The 23,547-nt window shown below is 42.2% G+C and overlaps 1 protein-coding gene across 2 annotated transcripts in view; it reads left to right on the top strand.

Moving 5' to 3' along the window:
- POT1 (protection of telomeres 1) overlaps positions 1-23,547 on the top strand; it is a 59,805-nt gene that overhangs the window by 31,290 nt on the left and 4,968 nt on the right. The window contains exons 8-13 of one of the 2 annotated variants that reach the window (XM_066591860.1): positions 114-170; positions 2,121-2,277; positions 4,906-5,111; positions 16,116-16,248; positions 17,630-17,718; positions 19,828-19,922. In XM_066591860.1, the coding sequence (XP_066447957.1) occupies positions 114-170; positions 2,121-2,277; positions 4,906-5,111; positions 16,116-16,248; positions 17,630-17,718; positions 19,828-19,922 (737 nt within the window). Of the gene's footprint in view, positions 1-113; positions 171-2,120; positions 2,278-4,905; positions 5,112-16,115; positions 16,249-17,629; positions 17,719-17,822; positions 18,131-19,827; positions 19,923-23,547 lie in introns of those variants that run through there. The other variant, XM_066591861.1, reaches the window with a different exon arrangement.

The raw sequence follows: 23,547 nt of genomic DNA, 5'->3' as shown, positions 1-23,547 counted from the left end.
TTTCTTGTAAATGAAGTATATTGAATATGATGTGATTCAGAGCAGTATTGAGAGCTGTTTGTTGAGTTGCAGTCATACAGTAGGTTATTGTTTTTCTTTTATCTTACATGCAGGTCAGATGTCGCCACCCTTTGATGCTCTGAAGAGATGCCAGCAGCTTTTTGTGACAGGTATAAACCCATTAATGGATTTGAACATCACAGCGAGAAAAGCTTCCTGCACAGCAGGTTGTGCAGTTATCTGAAATGAGCTGTTCTCTTGTTGTAGGGTTCATATCAAACTAGATTTTAGATGAAGGAAAGTATTAAATGAAGTATGAAAACAAATCTTAGCTTTCATAGACCTATCGTGCCATAGAGTGTATTATTTTACCCAAATGACATCCATGAATGCATGTGTATATGTTTTTATAGTCATCAGGACCAGTTTAAAAAAGTTTTAATTTAACTCTTAATTGAAAAAAAAATTAGCAACTCTTAGATGGTTAAGTACAGTACTTTTTTGTGGAGCCAGTTTATTTTGCAGAACTCTCATCAATAAGTTCTCATTGCCTGCCATATCACAGATACAGTGGAGCTACAACCTGGTCTTTGTAACTTTTTTCTACAAGTGCTCTAGGTGTCATTGTACTTGCTGTTAGTACACTCCTGCACACTGTTGAATTAGAGCTAAAGTTACTACGAGCAGCTTCTAATGGACCGTTTGTATAATCTTATCACTGGGTCAAAAACGTACGGGAGAGGAAATTATATAAAGGAAACTGTGCCTGAGCCATGGTGCGTTCTCCTTGTAATATCATGGACATGACCTAACAATGTAAGCATGTCCACCCTGGCTCAGGGCCCTTTTACACAGGAAGACCTGTTGGGCGCAAATGCCCAATAGGTCTGCCTAGTGATGATCGTTCCTGTACTTTTATACAGGAATGAGCATCGCTAATGAATGGGGGCAGAGTGCGCTGGGAATCGGTTCGGCCCACCCGTCTGCATTCATGGTAAGCAGGCAGTCATTCATAATTGAACAACTGCCTGTTTACACAGGATGATCCATGGTTCAATTTTCCGCATGCAGAAATTGAACAAGAAGCAAGCAAATTCTCATTCGTCGTTCAGTCAGGTCATGCATTTTTACTGAACGATAATTATTTAGATTTCCGCTGGATGCGGGAATCTTGAGTTATCGGCCCATGTAAAAAGGCCCTTAGCCAGTCCTGGAAAAGTCCTTTCAAACTTTGTGGTTGCAGTGCTTAAGCACAAACTTTGTACATTGTAGTACATTTAAAGGCGGTAATCTTCTTTTCATAGCTGAGATGGGAAACCTCTCCATAGTTGCATGGACGTTAACTATAGCAAACCACCAAGGTCATCAGCACAGTGCTGTACCATAGCTCCCGTTGAAGTAAATGGAAGCTACGTAAATAGCTCTTTCCACAGCTCTCATTCACTTCAGTAAGAGCTACACAAAGAGGTAGTTGGACACAAAGGGGAGTGTTTACTCATCTCTGCCATGAAAAGCCAAGATAGGAACACCTCTTTATACCATGGTAACACAATGCACAAGATCACTCAAACGACAGTTTGAGTGACAGCTTTGAGCGATCATTTTGCATAAACTATTAAGTAGCTACTCAGGTACCAATTAAGCCTTCACTGAACGCAGTTAATAGACCGAGGGCTCTTATCTGCGCTCAGATCCTTTGTTCTCCCCGTGGAGAACTTCTGATGAAGAGTGAAGGATGATTTTTACATTGGACTGAATTTAACGATCAGCCAGCAGTGCCCGAAAAGGGCACGATGGGCGCACATTTACCTGCACCGATTATTGCTAAATTGATCGCCTTTTTTTTTCAGCGATCATCGACTGGTGTAAATGGGCCTTTAAACACTCCTACACTTTATGCATACTTGTTCTAACAGCATAACTATTGTGTAGTTGGACAAAACGTTTTGTATTTTAGTGAAAAATGTGTACTGTAGCCTTCTGAGTAAAATGTGAATACTGCTTTTTCTGCAGTTTGGCGTATTTGAGTATGAATGCTGAACACTGCAGTGAAATGAAATATTTCAATAAAATATGGTTTGCATGAATGAATTTTCCATTTAAAATGCCCTTTTTTATAGTGCTTCCAGCTCATCAACAATGGCAGATAACCCCTCTCAACAATATCGCTAAAAGCAAGGCTCCCCAGAAATTTCGAATCAGAGCAAGACTGAAAAGTTTTCAACCACATCATCTGTATCAGTCTGTTAAGCTTTATTGCACTAAATGTAATTCATTGTAAGTACATTTTATATATTTGCAAATTTGAATGTGTGAAGCCGGTCATAAGATAACTGTCGGCAAAATACCTGTACAGCTGAATGCTCTCCATTCCAGACACCCCTACAAACATGTATATGTGGATTAGCTAAGTATGCACGCTTATAGGCCTATGTCGAGGACGATAAACTGCCGCCAGACAGAACAAATGTGTGAGAGGGTAAAATACAGAATTCCTGATTTCCACCCCACCCCCACCCCCCTCATTCACATTGGGTCGTTCCAGGAAAAGTCACCCAAGAGGTAACACCCAGCCATCTCCGATTTTTACTAAAGTTTGCACATTTGTTACTTGACTGTATATAAAAAAAATCTCAGTTTTCAGACCCATCAGGTCATGGGGTCCAGAAATAAAGGAAAGTCAATTTTCAAAAGATCAACGAGAATAATAAGGTTTGATAATTCATATTCAGAAACTATTGGACCTAGGAAGATGTGCAAGATGTCACTCTTTGTGAAGCTAGTTTCACATCTGCATCAAAACCTCTGACCGGAGGGTCTGTCGCAAATCCGATGAAAATACTGGATGAAAAGCGCCGTAAGCAGTGCTTTTTCGTGAGATGGAACAGGAAAGCGGAATCTCTGCCACAGATGTGAAATCACCTTAATGATATATGTGACTTTCTAACATATTTTTTTCCAACACTGTAATTCCAATACAAGTTATAGTAAAATGGGAACAAGAATTTAATTTATTTATTTTCTGGAACTGAGCCACTCTAGAGAGAAAGTTGGAAAAATGTATATACATGCCCCATATATTGAAGTTTCTTACCATAAGATTTTAGGATGGCATTCTTTTGTCGTTTTTGAGCAAGAAATTCTTAACCTCCTGCTGGCAATAAAAATCAAATGTTAAATTGATACTGGCAGGATAGATGAATACGGTGCTGTGGGAAATGTTTTCAAATTTGTGTAATATCTGTATATCTGGTGCAGATTATGACCGTGTTTGAGGAAAATCCCCAGCATTTCCGCTACACGTTGACATATCATAAAGATGCTTTCCCACTAAATATATTTATTCACTATCCACAGGATTGTGGAGAAATGTCTGATTTCTGCAAGTCCAAATAATGCCCCCCCCCCCCCTTCCCTAGTAATCCTGAAAATAGCAAACCCCAAATGTCTCATGTGAACTGAGCAGTGGAGTGCATGTTCGACTGTCAGTCAATTCACTTCTATGGTATGGAGGAAAACTGATGCGCTTGACTGTCTCCCTCTGTCCCATAGCAATGAATGGAGAGGTGGTCATGCATGCACACCGCCATGTAATGGGTTTTTTTGGGACGCGCTGTTCTTGGGATCACTAGGAGTACTGTCAGTGTCCAATGTGGATAATGGACAAATGTATCTAGGAAAACCCTATTAAAGTGAATCCGATTAGCTTGAACATGGTGTCTGATCTGCTTTAGCTTGTTCTAAGGCAGAAAAAGATGAGTAGATTGATACATAGTTTTATTGTGAAAACGCATAACTTGTATTTATTCATTTATATCTCTGAGCTTAGAGGTCTAGTGAGCGGTCGTATCTATCTGTGCACAGATAACTGACAATCACCGATAGGACCGCCCACCGGACTATTAAGCAGAAGAAAAAACAGGAGTTCAATGAATATAATACAAGTTATACTGAATACTTTCCCAATAAACTTACTACAGCTCATTAGTTTCAATACCTCACTAATAAAACAAATCAAAGTTCATGTTTAACTCCTACATATTGTTCACAGGTGAATTAAGCCTTGATTTTCTTAAAATTTTCCTTAAAATTTTCTCTCAAAGTATCCACCCTTTAGTAGTGATCACAGTGTGCATGATCCTAAATATTCATCACAAACCAGCTTCTTTTGTTCATTTCTGGAAAATCAGCGATTTGGGTGGTGGAATGAAATTAATGAGTCATAATGTACATAGTGCCTGCAGTTTGCGCAACATGTTCAAGCTGACAGGCTCCCTTGAACCCTCCTCACACCGCTGTTTGTACAATAAGATTACTGTTCTCCCACATCAGAGAGACAGATGCCAAACTATCAAATATTTTAGACTATCAGATGTTCATAGTAAAATATATAATACTTAATATGAGAAATATTCTGATCTGTGCTCTCTACTTTGTTTTCTGTTTCTGTACAAGAGGGCCCCCTAATTTGCTGTTTTTCTAAGTCCCCATTTACACAGGATGACTGTCGGGCAGACGATGCCTGACACTTGTCCCTGCATGTACTCTCTCCCGTGTCCTGTTGCACAGGAGTGAGTATCTTTGGCTCGCAGTGGGGTGGCTGGAGATTTCACTCCTCACTCTATCCTGGCCCTCTCCATTCACTTAACCGCTGCATAAAATCCTGAACGATGATCGATCAGTGTAATAGAGGGGGGTGGGGGTGGGGGGAAGCAGGGAGTAAAATCTCCAGCCTCCCCACTGCAAGCCAACGATACATGCTCCTGTCCAACAGCATACAGGAGTGAGTATATGCAGGGACGAGTGTCGCGCATCGTTTGCTCGGCAGTTGCCCAGTGTAAATGGGGCTTAATGATATTACTGTTTCTTAACCAAAGTTATTAACATAAGTATCCTCTTGTTTAGACTGCATGCTCCAGACGAACAAAGCCTGACCAAAATCTTTGAAGATCGCTCTAACGGAAGTCCAATTACAAATACCACAAATACATTTTGGTATCGGTCAGAAGTATGGAACACAGGAAATCTTGATAACCGGGCTGTAGCTATTCATTTCGTGAAAAAATATGATGATCTGCAAAATCCAGAAAACTCTCTAATCATGGTAGAAGGTAGGAAACCTGAGTTGAAAGCTTAGACTGTACTTCACAATTTTAGCCTCTGGGTGGCAGCATGATCACACTTAAATATATACTGTGGCTACTTTGTTTCTAAGTATAAGTTACTACAGAAGGCTAATGAAGTATTTTTTTTCTTTCTTTGAATCTGTTTTTCAGTTTTTATTGAACACTAGGATTGATTTTACTGTTTTAATTGGCATGGAATCCCAATAATTATAATGAATACATCTGTATTTGGACTATTGCATTAAAGGGGTTGTCCCGCGCTGAAACGTTTTTTGTTTTTTTTCAACATCCCCCCCCGTTCGGCGCGAGACAACCCCGATGCAGGGGTTAAACAAGAACACCGGACAGCGCTTACCTGAATCCCCGTGCTCCGGTGACTTCTTACTTACCTGCTGAAGATGGCCGCCGGGATCTTCTCCCTCGGTGGACCGCAGGGCTTCTGTGCGGTCCATTGCCGATTCCAGCCTCCTGATTGGCTGGAATCGGCACGTGACGGGGCGGAGCTACAAGGAGTCGCTCTCCGGCACGAGCGGCCCCATTCAGAAAAGAAGAAGACCCGGACTGCGCAAGCGCGTCTAATCTGGCGATTAGACGCTGAAAATTAGACGGCTCCATGGAAACGAGGACGCTAGCAACGGAACAGGTAAGTGAAAAATTTCTTATAACTTCTGTATGGCTCATAATTAATGCACAATGTACATTACAAAGTGCATTAATATGGCCATACAGAAGTGTATAGACCCACTTGCTTTCGCGGGACAACCCCTTTAATAGAATTAAAGCTTTGTTTGCCTCTATGACGTGATTATGTCAGCAATTAAGTAGGGTAAGGCTTTTCAGGTCTAATGTAAATAGGCTTATTTACATTACATAATAATTATAATAATGTTATTCTTTAGATAGTCATTACCTTCAAGGATTATTCTTGCTTGTGATTAGAAGCAGTTCTCAATATATAAAGAAGCTTATCACCTGATGGAGATACTGGGCTCATTAGAGGATGAAGCTCTGATATACTGTATTTTACAAGCCATATACAGTACATATGTCAGTAGTGATCAGGGCAGGTTTACTTCTTCAGGAATTAAAGGGAACCTGTCACATATGGTTTCCTCACCCCTTCCACTTTAATCTCTTAAGGACCAAGCACCGTAAATGTATGATGCTTTGTCCTGGGATTTAATCCTGGCAAATAGCAAAAATACAGTGCAGGATATTAAAGCCTATACTCCTGCAATCAGGCAGGAGAAGGTCGGGTCCTCAGCTGTTGGACACCATCGTGGATCCGAAGAAGGCAGAAGCATTTTTTAACCTTCTCCTACTCCTTCAGCCTTCCGCTTTCACTTCTTAGGAAAAGAAGTGTTAGTTCTGCTATGTGATCCGGTGATCACATGACCACTGGGTGCCCTCTGTAACAGCAGAGCTGCAGGGTGCCCTGTAACTGGGGCTGCAATGGATGCCACAGCTACAGTGGAAAAGTGTGAAATAAGGAAAGACCATATGAATGACTCCCAGAGGTCTTATATGATGTCATGGGGAACATGGATGTTAAAAAAAAAAATAGTTTCAAAAAGAAGTAAAATATGACTGACCACCAACACCATTCAAAGTGTCGCCATATGCACCCCGTAATCCAAAACTATACACATTATATATCAAAATGAGGAACCAATTACTGTACTTTATAGTAAATTTTTTATAGCTTTTTTTCACCACAATAAAACAGAAAACGGGAAAAAAGTCAGTTGAAAAAGATATAAAAGAATATCCCTATAGGTCATGGGGTACAAAATAGCCGCGAAAATAATTTTGTTAGCTGAAGAAGAAAAAAATAGGCCAGTTAATCCACCACATGGGTAAAATCCCTAAAAACTATCTGGTCCTTTAGGGCCAAAACAGTACAGTAACCACAATTGTTCCCTCTTAATTGTTTATTAAAAATGTGCCCCATACTTATGCAATCCCTTTACAGATGGTGCACTCATTTTATATACCGGATTTTTCACTTTATAAGACGCACCTGATGATAAGATGCACCCAGGTTTTAGAGAGAAGAAATAGGAAAAAAATATTTTGAACCAAAAAGTGGGCTTAAAGGGGTTGTCCCGCGCCGAAACGGGTTTTTTTTTTTTTTCAAACCCCCCCCCGTTCGGCGCGAGACAACCCCGATGCAGGGACGTACAGAAAGCTTACCGGAGCGCTTACCTTAATCCCCGCGCTCCGGTGACTTCTATACTTACCTGTGAAGATGGCCGCCGGAATCCTCTTCCTCCGTGGACCGCAGCTCTTCTGTGCGGTCCATTGCCGATTCCAGCCTCCTGATTGGCTGGAATCGGCACGTGACGAGGCGGAGCTACACGGAGCCTGCATTCTGCACGAGCGGCTCCATTGAAGAGAGCAGAAGACCAGGACTGCGCAAGTGCGGCTAATTTGGCCATCGGAGGGCGAAAATTAGTCGGCACCATGGAGACGAGGATGCCAGCAACGGAGCAGGTAAGTAAAAAACTTTTTATAACTTCTGTATGGCTCATAATTAATGCACGATGTACATTACAAAGTGCATTAATATGGCCATACAGAAGTGTATAGACCCACTTGCTGCCGTGGGACAACCCCTTTAAATATTTAATAAAATAACAGAATAATATGTAAACATGAACAGCAGTCAGTCAACAGCCGCATTAAGAACTATTATTACTGTAATTAACAGTAGAACAATACACCTCTAGTCATCAGGAAACCCCCAAAATCCTCACTGTTGTCCGAACTTATCAAGCTCAGTGACTCACTATCACTGGTGTCAGCATCTTCATAAAGGATTCCATCCTCAGAACCGTCCAAGGCATTACTGATGCCACATTTTTTGAAGGATCCTACAACAATTTCCTCCTTCACAGCCAGCCACGATGTTTTCACCCACTCACAAACCTGAGTAATAGTGGGCCTTTTCATGCGTCCAGTGGGTGTCAGGTCATGATTCCCAGCAGCCATCCACTTGTTCCACTCCTCTCGCATGAAAACTTTAAATGGCTTGTTAATAGAAACATCCAGAGGCTGCAGCTGGCTGGTAAGCCCCCCAGGAATTACAGCTTGATGGGTCTTTGCTTCTTTAAATATTTTTTTTGTGTTTTCACTGATATGTGCCCTAAACTGGTCAAGTACTAGCAGGGCAGGTTTCTTCAGAAGCCCTCCAGGGCGTCTGGACCACACTTTTTCGATCCATATTTTCATACCACCTTTATCCATCCATCCTTTCTCATGAACATGCACAATAACTCCTCGTGGGATTGCCTCTTTTGGAATGCTTTTTCTTTTGAAGATTAGCATTGGTGGAAGTTGGGTGCCATCTGCACAGCAGGACAACACAACCGTGTAATGCGTTTTCTCATGTTATGGATTTTGCACCTTTCAAATCAACAGTCCTGTTTGATGGAACATCAAAAGTTAACGGGACTTCATCCATATTCCCAATCTGGCCTATTTCAAAGCCATTTTTCTTTCTTGCATCAATTACAAATTTATGAAAAGACACAATCTTGGCTTCATATTCTTTTGGCATTTTTTGCGCAATCCTAGTTTTGGTGAGCATAGCAAGGCCACATCTCCTCATGAACCTGTAGCACCACGATGCGGATCCAGTGAAGTCCTTAATGTCTTTCTCTGCAGCAAGACGCTTGGCTTCAAAGATGATCATTTTTGTAGAGACTGAAAATCCGTTGTTCCTGTGACGTATTATCCACTTTCATTTCCACGTCTATCTGTGGCCATTTTGCAGTACGCCCACAAAAAGTGTGCTTACTTTTATCTGCTTTTTGCAGCTCCTCATCCTGTTTCCTCCATTCACGTATCATTTTTTCTGTTGGAGGCGGCCCAAAATTTCTCTCAGCTGCTCTGTTCCATTGTTCTTTGGCGTATTTCACTACCTCCAGTTCAAAAGGGATTTTATATGCTAGTCGTTTCTGCTTTGACATCTTTCTAAAATTGGATTGATGCAGCAGGAGACTAAGGTAGCTTTGTCATGCAATAATGAAAGAACTGTAAGCACTTCCTCATAGGAGGAAGGGGTCAAGCTGATTGGTGGAGGAAGGGGAGCAACAGTTGTTCCCGCCGGCGCTCACCACCAATCAGCGGGCAGCAGTGCAAAGGAGAGAGAACTGATTATTTGGCCGAATGCTCGCATGATTGCGCGTTAAACTCGCGATCGCGCAAACAAGCGGCACGTTCGCTCTACAAGACTCACTGACTTTTCTCCCCCACTTTGGGGGGGAAGAAAACTGTGTCTTATGAAGCGAAAAATACGGTAAATTGGCATCAGCACTTTAGGCCCTTTTACACAGGACAATTGTCAGGCAAACAATGCCTGGCACTCGCTCCCGTGGTGTTACACAGGAGCGAGTATCACTGGATCGCTCACAGGGTGACTAGCAGGGAGGGGAGGCAGCTGAGAAGATTTCTCTACCCGCTCCTCTCCATTCGCTGTAAGCAGTACTGAACAGCTGCTGCTTAAAACTGGACAACTCTCGTCAAGTCATTCAGTTTCTGTGCGCTTCTACATGGGATGATTATCGTTCAAAACCCCATGGGAGCCTGAACAACAAGAACGATAATCGTCCCGTATAAAAGGGCCTTTTATCAGTGTTTTTTTTGGGGGGGTGTGTGTTTTTTTTTACTCAGTCTCCATCCTGCCTTGCTTCTGATGATTGACATCCAGTTTTTTTTCCAAGTCTTGTCACCTTCCATTTACATAGCACACCTGCGTACTAGAGCAAAGTCTGATATAGACTGATGTCTATACTGGGCTCTTTCTAACCCTGGAACACTCAGCATGCTCCTGAGTGCCGCTTTTTTTATATGCTGAGGGAAACGTTTTCTTGCTACTATCAAAGCTATGGAGCACACTTTTTTCTAATATTTTAAATGGGGAAGAACAAGAATTCAATTACTTTATATGGCAAATAATATGGTTTGGGCAACAAAATGTGACAAATTTCCTTTAAACAAGAATTACTGTCTTCATTGTTTGGAAGCAGAAATTCTGAGACTGAAATACAATACATAGAAAGTTGCAATTTACATTATACAGTGAAAAGAAATATTCTTGTGTCAAAAAAGACAAAAGTATTGTAGTAAAGATACGGCGCACCGAAACCTTTCATCAGATAGGTTTACAAAAAATGCAGAGCGAAGAGAACTAATTAAGAGATATCAAATTTCCAGACTTTGCTCTCTTGACATTTTTAGAATCCTCTTTTATATTTAAATCTACAATACTGTGTCTTGGTCTAGTGAAGCAATTACCCACCGGTGTATGCAGGTGGTATATCTTATTTAGGCAGGTCTCACACGACCAAATTCGAATTGGCTTCTGCGATTGGCGTCTGTGTGGATTTTCTTTGGTAAAATGCGGGCATTGATAGGCATGCATTTCCCCCTCCCCCCACATAGAGATTATTTCCAATGGTTCAACTTGTACTGTATCATGTACATCACATTGGAGGAAGTATTTCAGAAAGTGTCAGTCATTTACTTTGATGAAAACTGACAATTTTCACCAAAAGAATCATTCGTTAGGTGAAATTTAACAATTACTCTAGTCCTACATGGTCTGGAAAGAAGTCAACAACATTTGACCGATCGTTTTTGTCCAATCGTGGATGTACAATCTTCTGTAAGAGCGAAAGGTCTCTGTCTTTTCCTGTAGCCATTGAACATCTATGGTCATTTTGATTGACTATAAGTGTCAATATGGAGTGCAATTTATCTGGTTCTTCTTGTAGACTCTTCTTAAACATTCTCGTACCCTCCAAATTATTGTCAACTCTGCTGTTGGGTTAATCCACATTTCCCATTATTTCTTCATGGCAAAGTCAGAGTTCACACTTCAGCCTCCTTGAGACGTGGTGGGATTGTAGGAAAGATGTCTGTAAACGAATACCCTAAACATTATCTACCTGAAGTAATGTTATAACGTATAGAGTGTGTGTGTTACAGTTTCTCCTAAAAGATGTGAGAGGCTGTTAGGCCCCCTGTCCACGACAGTATATTCGCCGGCGAATCACGCTGGTCGAGGCTTCCCATTGCATTGCTATGGAAAGCGCCGGCACCTGTCCACGCGCGGAGAATCATTGCGATTCTCCGCTCGTGGCGGGCAATTCACAGTATGCTGCGAATTGCCCCAATTCTCCGCGGTCAGCCTATCTATTAGATAGGGCTGACCGGCGGAGATTCGGAGGCGGCGGCTCCCGCATCACCCGTGGACAACCGGCCTTACACTCTTATGGAAGATGTTTACATCAAGTTATTGTTAAGTGTGGATACAATTGTATCAAGTCAGTGAGCTAAAGCCTAGAGCTGATGCATCTTATACATTGTAGTTAGGACAGTGGGGAGATTTGTGTCACTTGTGTACTTGGCTTACAGCTGATTGCTTACAGTTGTATCTTCTCAGCTCTGTGAAGTATTTAGTACAGTTTTTTTGCACCTAACTTTAAAGTGTATTTGAGTTTTCAGCAAGTTTTCTAAACTACAACAGGTTTTCCTGAGGCTAACTTCACATGGGCGAGCACGTTATGGGGCTGTGAATCCCGCCACAACATTGCCCTTGCCATCCGTATGAAATCCCCTTGAATCCGAGGCGCTTTCATTGTAAAGCAGCCTTGCATCACTTTGGGGATGCAGGGATCCTCAGGTACAGGTGTCACAGCTGCGGCAGAGGATCACAGAGTTTCTCCTATTACTTTCAGTGCGCTCCGCGCTACCGCAACTAATCCCCATTGACCAACAGTAGGCACTGTGATGTGAGATCACGCAGCAAGACAGATCATGCCGTGATTTGTTTCCAGCATAGCATCGCGGTGCTATGAGGAAGAACATCAATCATCTGTATGACCCCATTAAAAAAAACGGGGTTCATATTTGTGCGTCTTGCAACTCACAAATCTTGCTTGATTTACTTGTCGATGTGAAGCCTGCCTAACCCTCTCATTTGCTACTATTTGTACTGTTTCTAATTTTCAGGTGGTCTTCGCCATTTTTCTGTTGCTTTGTTGTTTGTAATCTACTTTCAAGGTGGGGGCATGTAACAAGCCTAGCATATTGCCAGTAGCTCACTGATCTGCCATTCCTTGTCCTTATTTCCAACGCTACATTTAACAGTCTGTGGTCCAATCCGCAGGGAGGTAGTATCTGAATGCGCACCCCTATGCTCTCCCAGTATGATTTTAGCACGCAGAGATATTCTGGCCAAATGGTTGGTAAACCCACTATGATGTGTGCACAGGCACGCATAGACAGCTGCTGTAACAGCAGGAAGAGGCAGAGACTGTGATAACAATGTTCATAGTTTGTCAGTTTGCAGCCTGTAAGTGCACAGGAGCTGCGTGTAAAGATACCCCCTACCCCTGTTACTATTTTGGAGTTTTTGTTGCTAAGGAAGCTCTGTACCTAATGATGGAGTGGATTGCAGAGAAGCTGGAAGGGAGGGCCCCTAGTGGCAGCCACTACAAATGTGATATATAGTTGTAAAGAAAAGTTTTTAATGCAAGTATATTACAGAAATAATGAGACTAAGGCAAGCTAGTAGTTGAGCTTAAGTTGTTTGAAAAGTTAGTGCCCCTTTAAACAGGTATGCTCTTATTCACTGATGCCAAACAGTGGAGATATATCAAAACTAATGCAAACAAAAAGTAGAGTAGTTGACCATGGCAACCAATCAGATGCTACCCCTCATTTTTCTGTGGTCCTTTTAGAAAGGAAAAGCGGTGACCTGACTGATTGCTGTGGGCAATTACTCCAATTTTCCTTTCACCAGTTTTGATGCATCTCCTCCAAAGTATACTAGAAAGTTGAACTTTTTATCATAACGGCATTTAGCTTTATTTACAGAACACTAAAAATCCCCTTAAACCCCTTAGTGACCATGCCTGTTTACGCCTTAATGACTGAACCAAATTTTTGAATATGACATGTCACTTTAACATAGCATAACTCCGTAAAATTTTTGCATATCCATGTAATTCTGACATTGTTTTTTCGCCACATATTGTACTTCATTTAGGTGGTAAATATAGACCGATAGAATTTGTGTGTGTAATATATTTATATTTATTAGCGGCAAAATTGGAAACCTTTTGACAGTTTTTTTTTCTTACATTTTCAACTGCAATATCTCAAATTTTTGCAAACACGCTGTACAAATTTTTAATGATCTATATATTTCCATATGTTTACTTTATTCTGGAAGCACATTTGAAAGACTTTAAGTTCTTTTTAACCATTTAGAAGACCTACAACTTAACACTTATTAAAATTTTCAAGGAACATTTTTTTTCCTGCACCAAACCAAGATTGCAAAGGCTCATAGGTGTCAAAATGATAGATATCCCCACAAATGACCCCATTTTAAAAACTACACTCCCCAATATATACACTGAGGGTGTCATGAGTATTTTAACCCCACGGTTGCTTTTTTTCAGGAGTTAAAGCAATTTAGAGGAGAGAAAAAAAGAAAGTTTCATGGATTTGTAAATATGTCATTTTAAACAGTTTTTTTTCTTCTATAGTGCACATGAAAATGAGGAATTTCACCCCAAAATGGTTACTCTGGTTTGTCCTGTGTTCAACAACATACCCATTGTAGCCCTAACCTTATCTCTGTATGCACAACGGGGCCTAAAACGAAAGTAGCAGCCTGTGGCTTTCAGCACAAAAATTTTGCTTCAGGCCACATCATACACTTGTAGAGCCCTTGAGCTGACAAAGTTATAGACAACCCCCACAAATGATCCCATTTTGAAAACTACACCCCTTAACAAATTCATCTAGGAGTGTACTGCATTTTAGACCCCACAGTTTTGAATGAATCTAAGCAAAGCAGAAGAAAAAAAATCCCAATTTTAATTTTTGTCAATCGTTTCTTTTTAAAAACGTTTTTTTTTAATGTAATGAAGACTTGCACCCCAAAATGGATACCCCTGTTTGTTCCCTGTTCAGAAACATACCCGTTTCAGCCACAATCTGCTTACTGGACACACGGCTAGGCCAGTAATGGAGGTAACGCCCGCTGACTTTCAAATTAAGGCACAACTAAATAAATTCTAGGCCCCATTGCCCACTTGTGCAGAGAAAAAAAAATTGACTCCCTAAAAAGAAATCACCAGCCCCACCCCTGGTAATTATAGAGACCTGGTTGGGATGGGCGTGTGGGGCAATAAAACCGGGTATCCCTCCTCCTCTCATGCTTGCTGCAAACCTGACACTTTTTTGGAGGGTATTTCTTGACCTCAATGGCAGGGATGTGGTGTAAAAAGTGGCGCTCTGTGAACCTTCACACCTCCTCAGACTCATAAGCTTGCTGGGGTGCAGCAGTCTTACACAGAAGGTGCTCAACAAGCTGCTCCTGGAACTGCAGGAAAGTGAGTGCTCCCTGGGACTTTTTGTAAATTATGTAGGCATTACAGGTAGCGATCTGAATAAGGTAGATCAGTGGAGGGGCCCCGGACTGAAGATAGCATTGGGAGACATCGTGAAGGCTCTTAATAAGTAGTCTTATCTCCTTCTCCTCAATCAGTTTCATGAGGGAAGATGAAACTTGAACTCTTTAAACCTTTTTTTTTTCTTAACTTTTACCTGATCGCTGTTATCCATCGCTCACCAGGGCCTCCGATCACTGCTCCAGGCTCTCGGCAACCTTTTGGTAGCTGCGAGGAAGATGCTTTTAAACTTCCTGGGCCCTCCCTGGCTTCTGTCTGCGTTTCCGCCATATTGTCAGCGAGTGCATGCTCAGAAGCCAGAGAAGGTCCGTGGAAGAAGATGCAGTCAGGGGACATCTCCAGAAGCCTTAAGTAAGTAGTTTCATCTCCCCTCACAGATTGGATCTGTGAAGGGAAATTAAATTTTAACTTGTTAAACTTTATTTTTGACTTTTACGTGATCGCCATTATCCGTTAAAGAATGGCGATCACATGACCAGGGACTGCACACCACAGACCCTGATGACCGCTCCAAGCTGTTGGCTACCTCCGGTAATCGATAGCAGAGAGCTCTTACACTCCCTAACCCCGCAGCTTTATTCTACAAGGCCGACGTGTTTTCACAGCCCTGTAGAATAAACCCCAGACACCCAGAACACGAAAACACACATGGGTGGTCACTAAGAGATTTGATTTCTAGGTTAGAAAAACTTACAATTCTTGCAGAAAAAAAGATTCTTCAGGTCAAACCACAAAACCTGTCTAAGCGGCAATTTACACAACCTAATTCTGGGCACAAACATTTGTTTACCTGATCATTGGGCCGGTCAATAGGGCAAACAATCAGCTGATGAACAAGCAAACTCTGGTTCATCATCTCATAATTCTCATTTATGCAAGCATAAAAATGCTCGCTGTCAGCTGCACATCTTCCCATGTAAACCAGTATTAACTGGAAACAAGCTATCATATTGACGATCATTCTTCTCCATAGGCAGCTCTGCCCATGTACATATGACCAACATGTTCCTCGTCAGTAGGCACTTGTTACCAGGGGCAAATGATCTCCCGTTGGAGGATCCTAACCTAGAAGCAAATCAGTTTTACTATCTCACACAATCTTCTGTTTGGTTCAGTAATCTTTGGGTAAACTGTCACAACCAGAATGTTTATCACTATTCACTTAACATTAACCTATATTAATTTGAATTGCCATACTATCAATGGATATGTTATAGAGATTTTTAATGAAAGAGAACCTTTCTTGTCACCTTTCTTTGAGACACCGCCAGCAACCCTTGATGTTTTCTTTTCTGTACTGACCTCCAAGTAGGCTACAGAAGGATCTGGATGGGCCAAGGGTCACCCAAAGCCCGCTCAAAATGTCCGTGCCAATTACCTGGTTGTCACTGCTGTGGAGTCAATTGAAAAAAAAGTTAGACTCAAAGAGTATGGTGGAAGTCGACAGATTCTCTGACACTTGGCATTTACATACATGCTGTTCTTGTGGTTGTTTTAGGTGCATCTTTCAAGGAACTCTGTAAGCTGTCAAGTCATTTTAACACTATAATACCTGTGAAATCAAAAGAAGAGAATTTGGAATTAGACCTCTCAGCTCCATTTCTTATTCAAGGCAAAAAGTGGCTTTATGGGTATGTTGATCTTGATGAATGATATGACTGTATATTTCATGTGTCAGGGTTTTACTTTCAGGCTATTAATGATGTTCAACACCTTAACGCCACGTGACGTAAGGATACGTCATGGCAGCGGGGTACTTAATGCAAAATGACGTAACCTTACGCCACGTGGATAGCGCAAGATCAAAAGAGATCCCGTGCAATCTGGCCTCCCGCTGCAACAGCATGGGGTGCATAAAGATGGCGACCCCCACTGTTAACCCCTTACATGCCACAATCTATGAAGATTGTGACATGTTAAGGGTTCACAGAGGGAGGGCGCTCCCACTGTGACGTCATCAGACCCCCACGATTTAATTGTAGAGGGCTGATTTGTTGCCATGGCAACAAGACACCAGATACAGGCGTCCTGCTTTGCCATTGCCTATGATTGCTATTACAAGCCATAAGGCATTGCAGTATATAAGTCCCGCATTGCCTTAGAATAGTGATCATAGCTGCTGTGGATCAGGTCCCCTTCAGGGACATAAACCATGTTTAGGGGGAAAAAAACTATAAAAAAAAAAAAATTGAAAACCTTTTTTTTCTTTTTGCTAATTTTCCTATTTGCATGAAAAAAATTTTAAGAAAAAACCCACATATTTGGTATCATTATGTCCGTAGCAACTGGTACTATAATTTGAGCACACTAATTATGCTGTGCAGTAAAAAAAAAGAGGCAAGATGCTTATTTTACCTCCCAAAAAGAGCAATAAGAGCGAACAAAAAAGCCATACGTACCCCAAAATGATACAAATAAAAACTACAGCTCGTGACACAAAAAACAAACCCTTGCAGAGCTCCGTCCATGGAAAAATGAAAAAGTTATGCAACTTTGAATGCAAGGATGCAAAAATCATTATAATTTCCAAAAAGAAATTTTTTTGCACAATAAAAAAACAATTCTAATGTTTTTGGTATCGCTGTAATTGTACCGACCTGCAGAAAAAAATGTGTTGTCATTTATGCTGTATGATTGACGCTTGCAAAACTTTTATTTATTTTTTTGAGAGCAGGGAGAGAAAACGCATCAATTCCGCCATTGGTTTTAATTTTTTTTTTTTTTACAATACATTATATGCTCCCAATTATGATACCAATAAAGACTGTAGTTCGCCACGCAAAAAACAAGCCCTTATACGGCCGCGTCGACGGAAAAATAAAGTTATGGTTCTAGAAATGCGGAAATGAAAATCCCCCAAAAATTGTTGCGTCCTCAAGCCCAAAATAGGCCATGTCCTTAAGGGGTAAAGGAAAAATAGTTTAGGCAAATGAACTTCATAAACAACAAGACGTGTATAATTATAGTATTTAGATGCCAGTAATCGCTCAGTTCATTTTTCTCCTTTTATAGGTGTATCAAGTGTTCGAACATTAAGTCATTAGAGGAGCTTAAGTCCTTATTGCTGGAAACAGGTTGGGATGCTATGGAAATGGCAAAAGGTAAAAACAATGACTATACCTATGGTTATTTCTTTATATTTGTATCTTGTCTGTAATTATGGCTGATTATTAGTTTTCTGTTATTATATCACTGCCTGCTGTAGGGCCATCACAAGCTGCTATAACCTAGTAAATCTAAAGGAGCTCATCTCTTTGAAACCTGCATAAGATGCACATACTTCTATCCTTAAATAAAAAGGCAAAATAGATTTTAGGGACGGCATCGCCTGGCCATCGCTGCTTGTTTAATCCGATGTGCATAATTTATCCTGAATGGCATGTAATCAAGCAGCAAAGTCTGTGCAGCCAAGGCCACCAAATCTACTCTTGGGGACTGCACAACATAATTTACAAACGGTTAGTACACCCTGTTCTCAATTCTATGTAGGCTGTTCATCAAATCCCAGAGAATCCATTTAATAATGCATAATATACAACTTTAGCTGGATGTCCCTGGCATTCTTGTAGCATTCAGTTACTGTATACTAAACTCAATTCTTTGTTTGCTTTTGCAAAACCTCATTCACTTGCAGTGGGAAAATTTAGTAGCGAAAGATAGTCATGTTACGGATTTGCAGCGTGAAAATCTGCTTGTGGATTTTAGTATGTGATCATACCTTTTAGGCTAACTTCACGCGGGCGAGCGCAATATGGGGCCGTGAATCATGGCTTCATATCGCTTTCGCATCCATGTCAAATCCCTGCAAATGCAAGGCGTTTTTATGTCAAAACAGCCTCGCATCACTTTGGGGATGTACAGATCTGCGACAGAGGATCGCGGCGTATGTCCCATGGTTTTCACATGGTGTGATGCAAGATCACGCAGTCAAATAGAACATGCCGCGATTTGTTTCCTGCTTTCGGTGTCAGGCACAAAAACATCACTCATGTGTATGAGCGGATTCCGCTGTGAAAATCAGCATGTGGGTATCGCCATTTTCGAGTACTTCAGTACTCGCGCGTAAAGATTCGGGGGGCGCCGGGGGGGCGGGGAGAGGCGCGGCGGTGCGGGGGGTAGCAGCGGGGAACAGGGGGGAGCCCTCTCTCTCTCCCTCTCCCCCCCACTCCCCGCTGCAACCCCCCGCGCCGCCACGGCGCCCCCCGAATTTTTTCGCCCGAGTACGGAAGTACTCGAAAATCGCGGTACTCGGGCGAAAAAGGGGCGGGGCCGAGCACGTTCGCTCATCTCTAATCACATCCTTTAGGCTAGCTTCACACGGGTGAGCGTGATATAGGGCTGTGAACCTGGCCCCATATCGCCCTCGCCATCTATGTCAGTTCCCTGCGGATGCGAGGTGTGTTATGTCAAAACAGCCTTGCTTCACTCTGTGGATGTAGCGATCCGCAGCAGAGGATCACAGAGTTTCTCCCATTGTTTTCGCGTGGTGCAATGCTGCCGCCAGCCCCATTGAAGACGGTGGGCGTTGCCATGCGTAATCACGCAAAAAGATAGACCATGCCGTGATTTGTTTCCTGCATCACATCCCAGTGCCATGCAGGAAAACATTGCTTGTGTGTATGACCCCATTCAAAAGATTGGGATTCATATTTGTACAAAATTTGTGCGTCTCGCAAAGCATGATTCTCACATGATTTTCTCACCCGTGTGAAGGCGGCCTAAGCGTAGTAAATTATTGATTGAGTAAAGAGCACAACTAGGCTAGGTAACAGAGACGGGGGTCGGAATGTATGATGCATCATTATAGAACTTTGTGGGCTAGTAGTATATAACTCATTTATAATTACTTGTTAATGCCTCAGTTTTGGGGTTTTAAAGTGTTCCTATTTAAGCAGAAAGAAATGGCATACCGAAGCTGTCCAGTAGGAGCATATCTGACTCTGCCCGTGTCTGTAGGACAAGTGCTGCAGCCAAGCAACTGGAGAAGAGCGAGACTTGGTGTGCACGCATGGCCTGTTATAGTCCACTACATGCAGTAGTTGCCTAGCAACAGTGTGACGTACCATGGTAGAAAGCAGTCTTGAAGATGACTACATCTGTTTAATAATGTACTATGCTTGTGCTTATTTTTGGTTATGAAGTATGGCATGATTGCTATAACTGGCATGCCCCTATAACGCTGCTAACCCTTTCTCTTGCATTGGTTTTAGCTTTGGGTGTTGAACTCTTAACACATCTTTTTGTTATGAATTTCATTCTTGAAGACGAAACTGGATCTCTTAAAGCTTATTTGTGGCGGGAGTCTGTGAGTATGACTTTGTCTTAACCCTTTCCCCCTGCAGTCTGTTTTGGCCTTCCTGACCAAGCCCCATTTTTCAAATATGTGTCATATTAAGTGGTATTAACTTTGGAATGTTTTTACTTATGCAAGTGATTCTGAGACTGTTCTTTCGTGGGACTCTGTACTGTATGTTAGTGGGGAATTTTGGTCAATACTTTTTCTGTTTATTTAAAAATCGAAATTTACAGAAAATTGGGACATATTTGCAGTTTTCAAACTTGGAATTTTTCGGCTTATAACAGAGGTCATATTATGCAATATAGTTCATATAGAATATTTACCATGTGTGCACAGTATTTTGGTACCATTTTTGAAAGCCTTTTATTTATTTTAGACGTCAGAGAGGAGATAATTACATCAGCAATTTATCTAATTTTGCTGAAGATATCCAAAATCTAATTTATTTTTTTTTAAAGGGACCAATTCAGTTCAAAGGTGACTTTCAGAGGTTTGTATATTAGAAACCAGCATAAATAACGCCATTTTTTTTTACTCGTTTTATTGACAAGTAAACAACATGCCAAGAACAGAAAGGAGAAAAAAAAAAAACTTTTGCAGTACAGAGTCATGTATACAAAATAAGGGGTCAATTGACCTTACAATTTTCAATGTTTACACAATCTGGTATAATTCGTGAGTAGGAGGAGAAGAAAGAGGAGAGATAAGTGGGAGAACATAGTAGTGCCTTCTAAAGAAGAGCTCGTACCATTAAAGAGTATGGTGAGGGGAGTATATCTGTTGTGGGAGCAAATATATATATATATATATATATGTGTATGTAGACTTGCGTGTTGGTACTTCTATAGGAAGAATACACCATAGTAGGGAGTGGGATCATCAGGGGGCATTCTTTAGTGTGGTATCCTGGGTGGGTAGCCATGCGCAGGGGTCAGGTCCCCCCTTCCAACCAACGGTCACTGGTTTTAGCGTCGTCTATGTAGTGCGGATATGGCCATCGTGAGCGGTTGTGGTGGGAACAATGTCAGCGACGAATCACACCACTGGCCCCACACTTTCTGAAATTTGTCTGGACATTTACGTGCCTTGTATACTAAATTATTATAAGGTATGGTTGAGTTGGTGATTTTTCTCCACCTCAGAGCAATAGTCTTCCTAGCCAGGAACAAGACCTCTCGTAAAAAGGTTCTGTCATAGTGTTGCCATTGCTCTGCATCAAGGATACCAATATGACGTAATCGACGGACAGTCCCATATCATGTGCCAGAAGTCAGCATATGTGCATGTGCATCTGATACAACTAGTGGATGGGATCCTGCCCATCTTGTGTAGTCTCGCCAGGGGGAGGTAACACTGATGGACTATATATAGTTGAGTCATTTTATTATTTGCTGAAGGTGAGACAAGTAATGGCGATTCCAATAGTTCTTGAAATGTTTCTTCTGTTAATGATGGAATTGGGGACTTCCATCTAACCAGGGCGGGGGGGATTTCTCGTGCGGCTTTCGAGGTTGTTAAGTGGGAATATAATTTTGAGATGAGTCCCCGGGGGCCTTGTGATCGTAGTATTCCAATTAGTGGATAGTGGGATATGGTATCACCCGTGGGTGGGAATTGTGACTGGAGCGCATGTCGGATCTGCAGATATTTATAGAAGTGGGTTCGGGGTAGTTGGTATTGGTTCTGCAGTTGTTCAAAGGATAATAGTACGTTAGAGTTGTACAGATCGCCTAAGCCGGTGATCCCATACTGTTCCCATATCTCCAGGTTGTCCAATAGCTGTAATTCCCTCAGCCCAGGATTTCTCCACAAAGGCATGTCCGCGGCGACATCAGAGAATCCACTCACTTCCCTAGCCTGACTCCAGACTCGCATGGCTAGTCTATGGATGGGTAACATCCTACCCCGCACAGAAATGGGGAACTCCAGCACCGGCCAAAGACAGGGAAGGTTCAAGACCTGAGCCAGATGAGCCTCCGAATTGGGTAGTGGGTCGTCACTCAACCAAGGTTTTAAATGGAGCATTTGACCTGCTATATAGTACAGGAATAAGTCTGGGAGTGCCGAACCAGCGCTGTCCTTGGGTCTCTGAAGAGTAGATAGTTTGAGTTTCGGGCGGGAACTTCCCCATATTAAGGAGGACATAAGAGAGTTCATGGTCCGAAAGAATTTCATCGGGACAGGTGCAGAAATGTTCTGTAGGGTGTAGAGGCACTTGGGTAAGACTATCATTTTAATTAGATTAATACGGCCTACGACCGATAGAGGTAGAGATCCCGGACTTTGAATTTAGATCTGTAAAGGTCGATTAAAGGGAGTATGTTTAAATCTAATGTTTGGCTCGTTGAATTGGTAATTTGGATTCCTAGATATTTAAAGTCTTTGGAGACTTGCAAGTCGTGGAGTAGGTCCGTCGACCGCAGGGGATTCTGTGAGGAAACTGACATTTAATGCGGATTTTGACCAATTGATGTGCAGACCCGAGTTGCGCCCGAAGTTGTTAATGATATCTATGGCTTGAGGCAGGGAGGTCATTGGTTTGGACATAAATAGCATGAGATCGTCAGCATATAGCGCCACACGGTCTTCCCGATTCCCTATCACGATTCCGCTGTAAATTGGGCACGTCCGGAGCATAATAGCCAGCGGTTCCATGGCCAGGGCGAAGAGAAGTGGGGAGAGTGGGCATCCCTGCCTCGTGCCCCTCTCTATGGAGAATCCGTAGCGGGTCCCTCCTGCCCCGCGGACATGAGCGCTGAAAATAAGAATAAACTCACCTCTCGCCCGCTCCAGATCCTTCCTGCGCCGCGGCGTCATCTTCTCTGCGTCGCGGCCGGATCTTCTCACTTCGGCCCGGCGGATGCGCAGGATGACGTCGGTGACGTGCCCCGCGCATGCGCCGGCCCGAAGAAAAAAGATCTGGCCACGACGGAGAGAAGATGGAGCCTCGGCGAAGAGAAGAACCCGAGCGGGTGAGTAAATTCCTATTTTAGGTCTCCCCGCATCCGGACGGCTTTCATAGGCTTCAATAGAAGCCCGCGGGAGCCGTCCCCGCGGGAGACCCGCACGAACATGGAGCATGGTCCAGATTTTTTCATGCTCCATTTTTTTTTAAATCACTTTTATTGACCATCCGCGGGTATTTATCTACCCGCGGGTGGTCAATGCATCCCTATGGGATGCGGATCCGCGTGCAGGAGAAGAGTTAAAATCCGCTGCGGATTTTAATTCTTCTTTTGCCCGTGGACATGAGGCCTAAGTTCCCTGGTAAAAGAAACGCAGTACATGTACAGCGTGTATCGGGAAGGGGTTTAAAGTGTATTTCACAGAATCCACCATAAACAATAGGTTATGGTCTCTGCTTATGTGTTCTCCTCCTTGCACAATGGCTATAGTACATAGTACAGCTTCTTTAGGCTATTATCGATATGCCTAACATGTCTTGCATCTGACCTCGCTGTTTTACCCCTACTTCCAATTTTTGTCTTTTCCTATCACACCGCCCTTTTTTCATTATTAATGATTCTATGAATTTTTTTTTTTTTGAGCGATAATTGTTGTATGTAAATAGGCTTTAGAGTATTCAGGAGCTGCTTCGGAAATCAAGATAAGTGTAATCACACAGCTGGTG

The sequence above is a fragment of the Eleutherodactylus coqui genome, chromosome 2 (assembly GCF_035609145.1).
Source record: "Eleutherodactylus coqui strain aEleCoq1 chromosome 2, aEleCoq1.hap1, whole genome shotgun sequence".
NCBI lineage: Eukaryota > Metazoa > Chordata > Amphibia > Anura > Eleutherodactylidae > Eleutherodactylus > Eleutherodactylus coqui.
Note: the sequence above shows the minus strand (reverse complement) of the source record. Positions and strands in the feature narration are given on the sequence as shown.